This window comes from Cololabis saira, chromosome 13 (assembly GCF_033807715.1).
Source record: "Cololabis saira isolate AMF1-May2022 chromosome 13, fColSai1.1, whole genome shotgun sequence".
NCBI classification, from domain to species: domain Eukaryota; kingdom Metazoa; phylum Chordata; class Actinopteri; order Beloniformes; family Belonidae; genus Cololabis; species Cololabis saira.
In genome coordinates, this window is record NC_084599.1 from 31771029 (window position 1) to 31787447 (window position 16419).

The following is a 16419-nucleotide window of genomic DNA, read 5'->3' on the forward strand; positions in this document are numbered from 1 at the left end:
ACCCTCCCTTTGTGCCTACACATGTTTTAGTAAATTATTTGATTAACTGATTGAGGTGGATGTTAAATAATAAAGCTGAGCAATGCAAAGAAGAGAAGTTAACATGTATTTGAGAAGCAACTATTGCTGCACATCAATCTGGGAAAGATTTGAAGGCCATTTTCAAACAACTTGGAGTTTGAAATTCTACAGTGAGAAAAATGATTCACAAATGGCACAAGTTCAAATCACTTGCCAATCTTCTCATGTGGAGATGTCCCAGCTATTTCATCCAAATGTCAGACTGTGTATTGGTCAGAGGAATTGGATTGAACCCAAAAACTTCCTCTCACTGCAGGCTTCAGTTAACATTTCATACTAAAGTTGTGGTCAGTACAATGAAATAATAAAAGTAGTCATGGAGAAGTCTGTTGGGAAGACCTGTTTTTCTCTGACAAAAATTTTACTCTTGTAAGGTTGCAAATGAACAACACTTCTGGAACCTTTCCTTCTGACAGCGAAGACCAAAACAAGTCAAACGGAAGGATATCTGCCACTATTAGGTCACGCAACAGAAAAATTATCACAAGCACACCAGCAAATCCAGAACAGACTGGCTAAAGGCTCAGTTATGGTTCTGCGTCGCACCAACGCAGAGCACACGCTGCAGCCGTGGCGCCGTGCTGAACCCTTCAGACTTCTCCGTCTCTCCATTTGGTCGCGGTGCAGTACCCCCGCGGCCACTAGTTAGCGATCTTTTTCTGAATGGTTTATCCGACTTTTTCCGGTCACAGTAAATCAAAGAAATAAGGACAACTATTGTGCAAAAAACAAAAACAAAAAAAATCACACATAAACGAAGAAAAGAGCCCTGGAAGTTCACTACTGCTTCAAACCGGAAACCGGAAATGCTTCGCTTTCAAATGAACCAATCACAGCCCTCTCGGTCTGCGTGTGCTCAGCGTCTCCTCGACGCGTAGTTACAATTTTCAGGAGGTGCACGTCAGTGACGGCGCAGGTGACGGCGTGTCCTCTGCGTCGATCCAAACCACACGCCGTAGGCACGGCGCCATTTTGACGCAGAACCATAACTGAGCCTTTAAAAGGAAAATAATAAAGGTGTTGCAATGGCCTGGGGAAAGTCCAGATTCTAACCAATCAAAATACCATGCGGACATTCGTGCCCACAAACCTGATCAGCACTAATGGGCCATGGGCCACTTCATAAAAGTATTTAAATCGACTGAGTTTCATGGGTGCAGGTTGAGCAAATTTTTAGCTTTGTTTTCTAAGAAATAATAAAGTCAGTACCATTAATTATAGCGGCATATGTGTGCTATACCTAACTGCTTTGTTGTCATTTTGTCAGGGTGACCTACAGGTGTGATGTCGGCTATTGTTAAAGTCAAAAGGAAATATTTTAATATTGAATTTGTTATCATATGGACTTTAAAACAGCCTCACCTGGGGTGCCAGATGGCTTACATGGTTAAATGCCCGATGAACAGAGACTTCAGGCCTCGTGCAGCCGGTCCAGATTCACCCCCCCCCTCTTGTCACAACACTTTTAATTAACAACGACAAAAAAACATCCCACTTGGTGTACTTATGGGAAAACCATGTTGTGGCTCTTCGTCAGTAACTGTCACCTGTTGTCATTGCCGTGGCTACATTGCGATTATTTGCCTTTAATTAGGCTGCTACTGTGAATGTTAGATAGTAAGATAGTTGTTTCTTTTTACCAGTTTTAGAAAAAAGTTGGTTGTTATTGCAAACTCTTCAAGCTGTTACGAAAAGTTTTATGTTTTCCTCATGCATGTTCATGCTTCTTTCTGACTCCTATTGCTGCTGCTACTCATTTAATCATTGAAGACCAGCAGCCGTCGTTACATCTCTAAAATATTCAATGCAGTTGCAACACGATTTCAACATAGTGTTTAATAATGTAGACAAGTGATACCATTTTGATAAACAGTGGTGGATATCTTACGCTGTCTAATAGAGTCCTTGAAATAGAAGAATGCAATGAACATAAATATTTGTCAATGTTTCAAATGGTTTGTATTCATTGTAGCATGGCATTAATGCTTTTGTTTCTACTGTATTAAACAGATCCTTATCTCTTTTTATCAGTTGGAACAGAATAGAGGGAAATGCACTACAGGAATTATATGAAGTGGGATTTTATGAATATGAATGACATGCATCACAAAGCAGTGCCAAAGTTGGCGAATGAGCCGACTATTAATTAAACTCGCACGTCTCCTCTTCCTGTGGCTCATTCTTTTCACCTCTTTCTCCCTGTCTGCTTCTCTTTTTGCCTGACAGAGACGGTGATGGATACAAGGACGGCAACAGCTGAGCTTGGTTGGATATCGTTTCCTGCCAATGGAGTAAGAACAATGTGCAAGGGTGTGCTGTGTGTGCGTGTGTGTGTGTGTGTGTGCGCGCGCGCGCGTGTGGCCTATGGGGAAAGCATTTTGACTACACTTTACCGTGGTCCATTAACGAGTCATTCAAAATCTTAATTACATTGGCAAGTTGACATCAATTAACCACTATTGATGCAGAAAAGAATGCATTTAAAAAAAAAAACTACAAAGAAGTGTAGCTCGGAGCAGTCGGGATAGCCGAATGAAATTAAATAGAGCACAACAAAATAGGTTCTTCCATCCTCTTTCTTCGTTTGGCTTCTTCAGATTCCAGCTTGGCAACACGCCGGTCACAGTGCTCTGCTGTGTGAGTGTGTTTGAGGTGAGCGGCTCTAATTGTGATGAATGGTTGTCCCTGTGCTGCACAGAACAAGGTTGAGGAGAGAAAAGAGAACGAGGAAGGAAGGAAAAAGGAGGTGGAGGGAGAGAAAGTTTAATTTGTGTCATGTCTTAGTAAACCCATTAATCATTTTAGCCTCTCGTCTGGCCTCTCCCTATGCTTCCTCCCCTCTCATACCCCCCTGCCCCTTCTTTACATAAACATATACTAGTGGGAGGAGGTGAGTGGATATGATGAGAACCTCAACACCATCAGGACGTATCAGGTGTGCAACGTGTTTGAGCCCAGCCAGAACAACTGGCTTCTTACTACTTACATCGACCGGCGGGCGGCCCAACGCATCTATGTGGAGATTCGCTTCACTGTACGAGATTGCGCCTCCATACCGAGTGTCCTGGGCTCCTGCAAAGAGACGTTCAACCTCTACTACCTAGAAACTGATAGGACTGTAACAGAGGGGGCCAAAGCGGTGGAGTACTGGGCAAATGCCCCATTTCTAAAGGTAACTCACCTGAAACGAGTGTCCCTTAAGACCAGGGGTCGGCAACCCGCGGCTCTAGAGCCGCATGCGGCTCTTTAGCGCCGCCCTAGTGGCTCCTGGAGTTTAAAAAAATGTTTGACCTTTTTTCCCCTTTTTTTTTCCTTTTTTTCTTGTTTTTTTCTCTTTTTTCTTCTTTTTTTCTCTTTTTTCCTTTTTTTCTATTTTTTTCTTCTTTTTTCCTTTTTTTCCTCTTTTTTCTTACTTTTTCCTTTCTTTTTTAATCTCGATATTTCGACTTTTTTTCTCAAAATTTTGACTTTTTTCTCAAAATTTCAACTTTTTTCTCAACAATTCAACTTTTTTCTCGAAATTTCAACTTTTTTCTCGACATTTCAACTTTTTTCTCGAAATGCATAATGAAAAAAAAATCTTCCCTAGGTTATAACTAATACAGATACATGCAGCATGCGTTGCCTTCATTCTAAGGCCTGTACAAGACTTTTCATTTTTTGCGGCTCCAGACATATTTGTTTTTTGTGTCTTTGGTCCAATATGGCTCTTTCAGCATTTTGGGTTGCCGACCCCTGTTTTAGACGATTGGGAGAATAATTGGACATACACAAATGTTTGTAGTTTCTTTTATAATTCTGCTTCTTCTCCTTTTAGGTTGATACCATTGCAGCAGATGAGAGTTTCTCCCAGGTGGATTTTGGGGGCAGGCTCATGAAGGTGAACACAGAAATTAGGAGTTTCGGTCCGCTGTCCAGAGGAAGAGGGTTCCACTTGGCCTTCCAGGATCTGGGTGCCTGCATGTCACTTCTGGCTGTTCGAGTTTTCTACAAAAAGTGTCCCAGCATAGTCCAGAACTTTGCTTATTTCCCAGAGGTATGGACCACAACTTCATAAAAATTTTTATTTTTATCAAACTTTCTTTCAACTGTTTTAATGGGGAAAGATTTTTTCCTTTTCATTTTTTGTTGTGTGCAGACCCTGACAGGAGCAGAGTCCACCTCATTAGTTATCGCCAGAGGAAGCTGCATCACCAATGCTGAGGAGGTAGATGTGCCCATAAAGCTCTACTGTAACGGAGATGGAGAGTGGATGGTTCCCATCGGCAGCTGCAGCTGCAAGGCGGGCTACGAGCCCGACAACGGCAACGTGTGTCGAGGTACATCTTTACATTAAAGAAGCTGCGTTGAAAAATTCTGCACGCAGACAAAATGGTGTAAAACTGCTGCAGTGTACAGTAACTTAAGTATATTCTGAAGACCTTGCTTTCACAAACGCTCTTGCTTACGCGCATAAATTTCATTTTGTTTTGAAGGAAAAGCTAACAAGCAACCGTGACGGCAATCAATATCTAGCAAACATGTTTCCAATATTCAGGAACGGTCGTCTTACTGTGAGAGCTATCAACATCTCAAAAGCATACAAAAGTTAATAGATCATACTGAGAGAAAATGTTTCAGCCACAAAAGTAATCTCAAATATGGTATGAAAACATTTGAATGATACTGTGAATTCTGTCTTAAAGTCAGGACTTTATAATTATGATGTATATTATGTGAATCGTGTAGAAAATACCAATGCTATGTTTTTGTTTTTCACATTTCTTTCTGAATAACTGCATATATGTATAGTGTTTATATTTTTTACCCAAGGGTGCAGCACACAGTGCTCCTAATGTTAACATTTGCTGAGGCACGACTTGGATGAATACGGTACAGGAATAGCTCCTGTTCCCCGATGTTCCACATATCTGCACCTCTTTTCCCTCCTTTTTATATCTGGCCTCCTTCCCCATTTCCTTTCTGAAGTAGTACCCATCATTTCTTTTTCTCCCCTGAGAGTCTCATTCATTTTGTGCATAAATGTGTGAGTGTAGGTGTGTGTGTGGAGAGCGTGTGATGTATGTACATATGGTGAAATGATAAGTGAGGCTACTTCATCCCATGTTAATTAGTTTAGCGTGCTGCAGACAGATTAGTCTGCTGGAAATTGGTCCAGAACATTCAAAGTATTAGAGAGGTAGAAGGCAAAAAAGAGAGGAATAATAGAAGGAAAAAAAGAGGGATCTCCAGAGGGTCAGAGAGGTTGAAAGCTGAAAGATAAAAGAGAGCGTTGACTGAATAGTCTTCTGTGTGCTTCAGCTTCAATACATCATTGGCTGAAGTCTGCCAATGTGTTGGTTTGGTTAATTTTTTCTACAGACAACATTTTTCAATAACTTATATATCAATGGTTTTCTGAAAGTTCAAGAATCATAAGTGGTAGTGGTGTTTGATCTTGCAGTGTGAAACTGATTTAGATTTTAGGAAACTTCCTCCATCCGTTTATTTTATTATAAAAATCATTTTTCTGTTTTGGCATCTTTTTTTTTAGAGGTGACTTGTCCACAGTGTGCCCCTGCCTTTCTCCTAAAGAAAGCTGTGATACTAATAGATCATTTTATTCTAGTTTACCTTTATTTTACTAGGTAAAAGTTTGAGGTGCCTCTGAGTATAAAGAAAAAAAAAAAATTTAAGTATGAGAGTATGTTGAAAAGAGTTCCAGTCATTTGCTGCAACATAATTAAATTAATTCCATACAAAAATAGTGAGGGCCCAAGGAATGAGAAACTTATAGTGGGTTGATCGAGTAGGATATGTTCTGGTTAATAGAACATATCGTTGAAGGAGAGATGACGGATATGGAGGTGTTTTTTCTCCCAAAATGGATTTGTAAATAAAAAGAAACCAATGGTGGAGTGACGAACACTGAAGAGATGACCAACCAACCAATTTGTAGAGATCACAATGGTGGGTATTAAGAGATGCGTTGGTAGCAAAACGTATGGCTGAGTGATAAAAAAACCTCCTTTTTTTTTCAAAATGAACTTTCAGGGCCATTTTATAAATTATGTCACCATTATCCAAAAGGAAGAACAGTTGTTTTGACGAGAGTCAATCTCGTAGCACGAGTAAAAGAAGATTTAATGTGAAAAAGAAAGGCGGCACAGGACTTTATTTTAGACTGTAGATTATTTATATGCATAGAGAACGATAACAAAGAGTCCAACCAAATACAAAGATTTTTAAATGACAAGACAAATTCCAGTTGATCCGTCTACACAAGTGATATTAGGGGGGCTGGAAGCATTAGTTCTACAATGAAAAATAATGCACTCAGTTTTATTAAAATGAAGGCGAAGATGAAGATTGTAAAAGGATTGCTTATCAGGAGAAGCTAAGCTGAAGGGAGGACGCTGCAGAGTGAAGAGAGGGGCCAAATGAGCACAAAATAGTATCATCAGCGTACAAGCGAATCTGATGATGGATGGATCCAGCCCACTTGTTCTGGGAGTGTGTCTTTCTGGTGAGGCCTTTCCGCTGGAATCATGATCATTGAGCTACATGTACTCCCAGTTATGTTTCCGTTTCACTCTGATACCAGTTGTGAACTTTTTAAATGCAGCATGAAAGGACATGGCAGCGGTGTATCAGTGTGTCTGAAAACACAACCTTGAGGAAGAAAAAATGAATAGAAGAAAAAGCAGTCACCTTAGTGATATTGAATGATAAATGGACAAATTTTTGGTCTATTATACAACCAAAAAAAAAACTCTCTACAGTATTGACCTTTTGTTAGCTTGTCTATGCTAATTAACCTTTTTCTTCTGCTTTGGGGCATTTTGTCCAAGAGGGATCTTTTCACTCTTGTCCAACAGCAACATGTTCTGGTTTTAAATTATTGCTGCATCTACTTTCTAAAGGAGGACAGTCCACTTCTAAAACCTGACATATTCTTTGTCAGGTGTTTCCATATGTTTCCATATTGCAATTGTGTTATTGTCACGTCCCCAACCTATACAACTTAAAGATACAATCTTTACTCTAGTAATGTTGTTGTCAAGATAATTCTTCCTTGAATATCTGTTTATATACAGTATTTCACACAGACTCGCTCATAAATTGAAATATTAGTTTTGAGTCAGCTCCCTTTCTCTCTTTCCACTCGTTTGGGATCATCTGTGTGACATATGTGTGGACACAAACCAAAGAAAGAGTCAGCTGACATGTCTTGTATTTTTGTCGTACACCTCATGTACCTCCCCAGAGCTTTTTGCTGAAACTGACATTTAAACTGTCGTGGGAGAGATCGTGTCCAATCTCTCTCCCCCTCAAGCTGGCATCTTTTTTGGTGTGCTTTTTCTCCCAAATCAGCTGATAACAACTTGGCAGGAAGCTGGACTCACTATTGGAACAGATGGTTGTCTTTTTGAGTGTCTGTGTGTGTCGAGCCACAGAGATGGTGTTTATTTTGCACCAAATCACCATATTGTGCAAACCATATGACAAAACTGGCAAGTGATCAGGATACTATGTGTACGTGTGTGTGATTGTGCTTGAAAGAGCAAGTGTGGCAGTGTATTTGTGTAAAAATATTCAGACTCTTTCTACAAATGCACCACGGTACAAACGTAAGCCCTGCTGCTGAATACACAATCTTATCCCGCTGTGAACCTGCACAAAGCTTGCAGATTTTTTTCAAACCTGCTGGGTTTCACCACAAAGACCCACACGCTTATGCAAGTTTTTAATGATTGATTTGTTAATGCTGGAGCCTGTTTTAGACGGATGCCATACACATAGTGACTGTGTGACGACAGCGCTTGCAAAGGTTATGCATTTTGCATGTGGCATTTTGTGTGGCTTTGTAACTCTTTGGACCTTATCAGAGACGTTCAATAAACGAGACAGCCCTGTACGGTTCAGTTTCCTGTATCTGTGTCACGTGACTGCCACGCCCCTTTAGGAGACCGGAAGTAGGTCCTGAGTCTATTGAGTCCTATGGGAAAAGTGAACGTGAGCACAGATTATTACCAATTCCTTCGCCCCATAGTAACCTAAGTAAATATGGGACCCATTTTTCAAAAGCTACAAACCTTCTGAACATTCTGACACCAAAATGGCAATTTTCAGACCAGCAGATTAGGAGAAAATGAAATTTGTTTGAGACCTGTCTCTGTCTGAGCAACACACTCTCGCGAGATTTGGCTCTCATCGTTTTCCCATCGGATAAAATGAAGTTTAAAACTAAAATAAAACTTGCTTCTTTGCTTAATAATACTGTTATTTTTATTGTTTAAGTCTTTTTGGAAGAAAGTTGTACTGTATCTAGTGTTTTATGTTCCAAAACGATGTGGGGAGAGGGGCGGCCACGCCCACTTAGGAGACCGGAAGTGTATACCATTTCATACCATTGGCAGTAACGGTAATGCGCTATCTTCTGTATAGAGGATCTTTGACCTTATTCACATGTAACTCTCAGTAGTTAGTTATTTCCACCATATTTTGCCTTTTCTTTTTCTTCTAGGTTACTCAGAAAGTACACCAGACCGGTTGTCAAAGCTCTCACACTTATATTCTGATATTCAAAGCTTTACTTGAACACCCTCGGACAAGGGTGCTAAATAATGGAAGAATGCTGAAATTAGATGACAAAATACAATCTTAGTTCTAATAGTGTTGGGATGCTGTGTAAAAGATAAATAAATAAAATCTTCATAAATATTTGTAGTCAGACATAAAAAATTTAAAATGAAACATGTTCCTCTGTGTGAGTGTGTGTGTGTGTGTGTGTGTGTATGTGTGTGTGTGTGTATATATATGTCAAAAATGCAGTTTAAAGTTGTATCAAGGGGAAAAAAAGGCATAAATTGATGTGATTCAGAAAAAAACACTGTCTCGTCTGTTTAAAAATGGACGAAGGGCATGAAAAAGCATAGATTTTGCATATCTCATGGTTTGGCAGTGTACTGGTTCCTGTAGAAGAGGCAGTTTGCAAATCTGGAAAAAAGACACCGTTGCTTATTACAGGTTAGACCCACATAGGCTCCCAGTTTCAGGCATATATGGACTGTTGTTAAAAGAAGAGGGGATGTGACAGAGTGGTTTACATCTTCATGTCCCAAGTAGTCCTCATTTGTTGAGGACTAGTTGGATACATCAAACGTACCTGGTTTTCTAAGATGGTACATTTACTCTGTTTTAGCAGTTTAAATGTTTTGTATGATGCATTTTGAATAATAATATTCATGTATGACATTTGCAAATCATTGCATTCTGATTTTATTTTCCTCTAACAGTGTAGAATGTGATCCAACATGAATCCACTTTTGCATATTTATTTATTTGGTCTGATCCTCCCAGATAAATAATTATTAAGGTAAAAAGGTGTGTAGAAACAAGTAACAGAGATGGAACAAGAGTGGTTTCCATGGTGACACGCCCCATGTGTATGAGCAGGGTTGTTGAATAAATGACCTTGACAAGCCAGATGTCTATCTGCCTGTTCAAGACTGAAAGACCCCCGTGCGCACTCAAACAACCACCCACACCCACACACACACACACACACACGCACTCACACACACACACACACACACACACACACATGCACTCACACCCCAAGAGGAACTTAAGCTGCGGCGTGTATGAAAGGTAGATGTCTGGATCTGAAGGAGTTCTCAGAAAAGTAGGCTTACGTAGAAGAGGGCAGACTTAATCTGAATCTTAACAAGGTTTTCACATTTCAAGTTGTAAACACATTTTGTATCCATTTTGTAGGACACAGGAGTCGGGAATGTGTTTGGTTCAGCTCAATGTAAACGGCAACATGGTTGTCAATCCTCAGCAGCTTTTACTTTTTTGATATATAAACATTTTGTTCCTAATGTTTGCTGCAACAGATCTTTCTAAAGAGAGTCTTTAAAGAGCTTGATAAGATTTTTTATCTTAAACTGTCTTTAAATATGTTAGGATTAATAAAAACAGGGACCCACATATTCAGTCGGACCAGACATAATGTTGACACGTTTAGTTTGAGCATACAAAGCTTAACGGTGTGTTGCAAATGTTCTTCCTGTGGACGTGAACCCGAGTTACTCGCTGTGTGTTTACCAGAGCTTGCCTACTTGTTTTGTGATGATATAAATAAATAATGAATGAATTTCAAATTAATATCTGAATATGGATTTTAACGATAGATCTCTCGCTTACTCGTACCATGCTGAGTTCTGAATATGTAAAAATTTTAAAATTTGGTTTGGAAAGTTGGTTATGAATCAGAGGTAGGCCGCTGTCCTAGTAGACGTTTCCCTGCTTCATCAAACCTGATTCAAATGAATGCTCTTTGTCAGCAAGTCGGTTAATGATGCAGTCATTTGCATCAGGGTGTGCTGAAGCAGGGAAACATCTAACGCCTGCCGGGCACCGGCCCTCGAGGACCAGGATGGTCCACCCCTGCACTAAATCGTTCGAATATTGTATTAGATATTAGAGACTGTACATGGAAATGGAATCCCTAAAAATGCTACAGCAACTACACTGCTACTTTCGATGGAAATACGAAATACTTTCGTCTTTGCAGTCACAACAAACCAGACAGGTCTGTTTAATTGCTTTCAGACTCTGTAAGTGCCACTCATTTGTCAAATCTTCCATTCTCTTGATATGACAACCACTCTCGGCATAAGAAATGTCATAATTCCTAAAAAAGCCCCTGTAGAGGAAGGAGGCATCTTGGAGGGTCTTTAGAAGAAGATACACCATTGCATTCTGTGAGCGATCCTTGCAGGATCTGTAATATACATCCCACATCTCTGCTGGGGAGGAAGAGTTGAGGATTTGTAAATTGAAGACTGAGAAAGGGCTGGTGATGTCCAGGAATGTCCAGGTCTTTGATGTTTGAAGAAAGGCATGCCTTCAATCTTCATGTACCTGCAAAGTTTCTGGATGGGATTAGGTTCTGGACTCTGGCTGAGACCTTCCATCCATGTTTACATTTACTAATAATCATTTCTTGTCCACTTTAGTTGCATTTGCAGACCAATGCCTTATTATAATTGTATGTTTTCAGAAAGACTGTTTTCCTCAAAAATCTTGGTGTAGTCTTTATGTGGGGTTGAAAGTCCCAGTGACTGCTGAAAGAAAGAGCATGAACAATTCTGGACTCTTAAATAATAGTTCACTCATGGCAATCCAAATTCATTTTTGATGAAAACTGTGTCTGTACACTGCTGGGTTTAACTTGATCTGGCCTTAACTTTTCTCAAACGCTGGAATCAAAGAGAAATAAAAGTCTTTAGTGCATTGTGCATGTTTGCATCAGTGTCTTCTCGTGTATCAAACGTGTTCGATTTCTAGTCCTGTTATCTGCTTTCCTATTTCTAGACCTGCTTTAAACCACTTCGCTCTTATTTGTGGTCAGTCAGAATCTTGTACGTATTTCCAAGAAACATTTTAATCTGATTTAGCATTGATTCTCTACCCATAGATCACATTTATGTTTTACACTTATCCTACATTTCCTGAAATTTAATTTGCCCTCTTTTTAGCATAAAAAAAGCAAACTCCTAGGTTCTTTACAGATGTGTGGGATCCAGCGTGTACGCCATTCCTCTACAAACCAACATAAAATCGATCAAGCATTTGTATTTTGATTTTAGGATCTTAAAAAGATCTTGGAGATACAGTTCAAAATTATGACAGAGAACAAAGGAAAATAAATATATCAAAACCAAACATGAGAAAATATAAAGGACTTGGGTTTCTCTCACTTGGCTCAGTTGTTATTCTTCATTTAAGCTCAGCACTATTGCTGCTTAAAAATGTTAGCCTAATGTTGCAACAAATCCACATATTTCATTGATTCAGTAAAATAATTGACCACTGGAACCTCATGGTAGAAGATCCTGTTTCTGTTAACCATGCTCATGTTCAGGCAGAAGCTGACCTTTGTAATTAATAATGCATGTATACGACGTTAAAAATACTACAGCACTTTTGCCAGAGACAACGTGGGGCAAGGCTTGTATTTGTTGCATTAAAATCCTGCTATTTTTAGATAAGAATAGCAAGGGATCGTGGGGATGTTCTCCTGGAGCTTAGTCATGAACATAAGTGAAGAAATATTCATCACTTTACAAGAGTTGATGTACATAAATGAGTTTTGTACAAACTTGAATACATATGGTGTTATTGTTTAAAAAAAACCTTTCTGGAGATGTGCATTGTTGACCTTGAAAATAGATTTTTCATAATTTATTCTTTATGCAATTTTTTTTTTCTCGAAGTATAACCGAAACATTTAATCCACTTTTCTGTTTCTAGGTTTTTATTTTCTTCCTTACTGGGCTGCAGAGTATATACAATGAGCCAGTGTTGAATGTTGAATAACAAGTGTTTTTTTCAGATGCGTTTCATTTCATAATTCTGTTTAATTGTTTTCTGAGAGCCTGTTTGATTTTTGTCCGGGTGCTCAGGCTTCCGTCCCACTCGGTCAAGAGGTGTCATAAGTTGGCCACGAGTCTGTCTGAGGACGTGTTTTTGTGTTTTTATGTGCACAACTGTCTGTTTCTTTATGATAGCTCTGCAAATGACTGGCACCATGTGCAGAATCACCTGTGATAGGTTCTCCCAATCCCATAATAGGGAGCCTGATCTCACAGAAAAACAGAATCAAATGCTGGTCTGAAGTCACAATAGGAAGTCAGTCGGCAGATTCGTCAGGAAATACACAAACATCTTCTTATGACTTGGTGCTTGTTCAAAGAAAAATTCTAAACAAAAGTTTCACCCTGGCCAAGCAGACATTCTAATAACTTTCCTTAAATGAAAAGCATCTTGTTCCAATGGATTTAACGGAGTCCCAGGCGACGGTACCAACAAATGCAGAAGAAACTGGCTCTGGATGCCACTGGATAGACGTACAGCCAATCAGAGAAATGAAGCATGTGACATAAGAACAGTGACAACCAGACTAATATCAACAGATATCTAAAATGGCCTGAAGTGGAGCAGGAATGACTGTTCTTGGTTTAGCAGCAAAAACATGTTGATCTAGGCGTCATTAGCAGCCCTGAATTGAGTAGTGGCACTTGGACACGCCTACATGAGTCATGGCCTAAAGCCCGCCCCCACTCCACTGTGATTGGTTTGGTATGTTCTGTGTCAGTGGCTGTGAATGTGAGGGGTACCAGACCCACATGAATGGACATGACTGACTAGGCCAGGGGTCGGCAACCCAAAATGTTGAAAGCGCCATATTGGACCAAAAAACAAATATGTCTGGAGCCGCAAAAAATTAAGTCTTGTATAAGCCTTGGAATGAAGGCAACACATGCTGAATTTATCTATATTAGTTATATTATTAACATTCAGGCAATGCATGCAAATGATTCGGTCGAAGAAACGTTGAATCCTCTTTTCTCCTTAGTTATTTTTCTCTTTTTCCCTTTGGAAATAATCCCTTTGGCCTGTTCTACACATTTTTACAGCATTGGAAAATGTTAAGAATGTTTGTGTCATGTTTGTCCTCCTACAGAAACTATATTAAAACAAAAAATATATTTCCCTCCCTCAGTTATTTCCATTTTCAAACATTTTTGAAAAAGCTCCAGGGAGCCACTAGGGCGGCGCTAAAGAGCCGGTTGCTGACCCCCGGACTAGGCTATAGAATTATTAAAAATAAACTTCCCAACAAATATGGTGACAAAGAATGAATAAAAGACTTTAAGCAGACGTGCTTCAAATAATCTTAAAAATTTTTCCATTTCTTAGATGTGTAGAATTTGCTAGTTTTGCTGCCAGTCACTGCTTGTCTAGGTTTATACGCCTTATTTTAATTATCAATATTTATTTGGTTATATTTAATTTAAGAAAAAACCTTAGTTACATTTAGAAAGCACAAACAGTCACAAAAATATGTGGTCTGAGCCGGCAACTTTACTTGAAAAGTGACAGTACATCTCGATTTTCTGCTCTTCTCTTGATGATTAACCCTGCAACCCTTTCATAAAAAGGGCAAGATTCGTCACCCAGGTAACCAAGAAGCCGCTCCGACAGATAGACGAAATGAGGGTGACGTCTTTAGATGCGACTCTAAATGGAGAACAAGCTCGTCGCTATCTGTAATATGGAGCCCTAATTTTAATAGAATATGTGCCGGAACCATTAATAGAGTGTTTCACCTGTGCCTCGCAGACATAGGTCGTCTCCATAATAACGAGTGGGCCGCTGATGAATCGCTGTGAGATGGATGAAAAGTAAAACTCTTGATAAAAGAGCTGCTCAAAGACAAAACCATAGTCTCCCCTGCAGATAATCAGTGGCAGCCTGATTCTGTGTCATGGCCCATGTGCTTTTATGTATGTTGGCAGTGTGGTGATATACCTAGAGAGTCCTCATCTGTAATTTATCGACCCTATTCCACCAGTAACTGTGTTGTCGCATTCTGTTTCTAAACGGAGGGATTTCTCGTCACTGAGGCAAAACAAAAGGCTCAGAAACATGAGTCAGGCTTGCAATATTATAATTTGTTGCTTTCAGGTGGAAGTAGTTTTTTTCTTTTAAATGTTTTTTTGTTCTTTTCCTTCACAGCTTGCCCTCAGGGCACCTTTAAGTCGTCCCAGGGGGCAGGATTATGTCAGCAATGTCCACTCAACAGTCGCTCCACCATCGAAGCTGCCACCCTCTGCGGTTGTCGGAACGGATATTACCGCGGAGACATGGAAAAACCAGAGGACACGTGCACCAGTGAGTCAGTCCTTTTTCTCCCTGTCAAACACACAAGAATAGATTATCAGTTCACGTGGCTCTGTGTATCTACGCATCAAGATGACCAATGCAGCTCGTGTGACCGCTCACTTGCAGATTATTGCCTGTCAGAAGCTGACACCACTGACAGTGTAATATTTCACAATTAAATGAAAAGCTAACATCTGCTTTGATTTATCATATCGCCCTCAATTTCTGCCGCTCACTCGGAGTTCTGCAACACTTCCATCCCTGCTCTGGGATTTGGGGAGCAGTAAGTAATAATGCTGCCACATTCCTGCAGATTTCCACCAAACCAAATATGTGTTTAGTGTGTTGAAGCGGGTATGTTTCTATCCAAGACAAAGCACCGAGCCTCTCTGTCCCACAGAGGGTTGGTATAAGTAGGTTGAGACATGAATCATTTTGGACTTGGAAACTCTCAAACTGTGTTTCATCATCTGTTTCTGTTTGTGTTTGTTTATGAAGTATTTGTGTATGAAGCATGTAATCACACGTTTGTGTCTGCACACTTACTGGTGACCTGAATACAGCTTTTTTATGTGACTAAAATAGCTCTAATTCAGTCATAGTCTTCATTTCACCGTGATACATTAATAAATTAAAGTAGCATTCTTCTTATGTGTGCTACCTTTCATTTGATTCTTTTCAGCAGCATATATATTTTGCGTATTTGTTTATTGTTTTGGAATTCCAATTAGCACCCATGGTTTCCGCAAACAAATTAAAAAATGATAATGCAGTAGGTATTTCCCCCCATGCTGACTTTAAGACTCATTTTTAGCTGTAAACAGTCAAAGGAAGTGTTGGGAAGCTCACGATCGGCACAGCTTTGGAGCTGCCATGCTCCACCATCACGCAGCAGGGAGCTGCATCAGGAAATCCAATTCCAATGACTGACAGCAAGTACCATGACTCTTCGATGCACCTGACGTGTTTTATTATGCACCCTGTTATCACAAAGACTGAACCGTGAAAATGTATTTCAATAGTAGAGTCTTTGAGCCTCATATGTCAGAAATAATGACAAATACCTGGAATGCAACAAAAAAAAAATCTTCTCTGAAATTTGGCATGATGTTTTCCATCACCTTCCACATGTACTCCAGTTTATGACTTATTTTACGTTCTCTTCAAAAAGAGTCATCCCTGACACAAAACATCTGCGTTGTTTTCGGCTCCATATATGTGAGGATGGTTTTAATTGGGATGAATCCTTTTGCTCTACCAAATAGTTCCTTTTTGTCTTCTCCGGGATTTGACAGTTGCTTTTGTATTTCTGTCTCGTGGGCCCTCAGCGGTCCGTGTCCATGGATACCAGCCTTGTTCAGTGTCTGCCGGCGTGTCAGTCCTCATTGTTCAGACTCATTGGAGTGACCTTGGAGCAGATCACGGGGACTTGGGCAACCCTTGAAAAAGAGATGGAAAATGTGAGGCAAATTGCGGAAAAAGATCAAATAAATTTTGGCTGGTGGTCAAGACCGAGAGAGCAATCATCCTTCTCAGTTACATTTTACCTTTCCTGGCATCAGTTCTAAAACCATCTCTGTTTTCGAGCCGCTGTAATTCTGGTACGAGCTGCGTTGCGTC

General features: G+C 39.9%; 1 protein-coding gene across 1 annotated transcript in view; it reads left to right on the forward strand.

The window, feature by feature from the left end:
• The window catches only part of LOC133457864 (ephrin type-B receptor 1-like), a 122934-nt gene that overhangs the window by 40048 nt on the left and 66467 nt on the right, over nucleotides 1-16419 (forward strand). The window contains exons 2-6 of the mRNA XM_061737233.1: nucleotides 2308-2372; nucleotides 2963-3253; nucleotides 3899-4117; nucleotides 4220-4400; nucleotides 14653-14808. Of these exons, the coding sequence (XP_061593217.1) occupies nucleotides 2308-2372; nucleotides 2963-3253; nucleotides 3899-4117; nucleotides 4220-4400; nucleotides 14653-14808 (912 nt within the window). The remainder of the gene's footprint in view (nucleotides 1-2307; nucleotides 2373-2962; nucleotides 3254-3898; nucleotides 4118-4219; nucleotides 4401-14652; nucleotides 14809-16419) is intronic.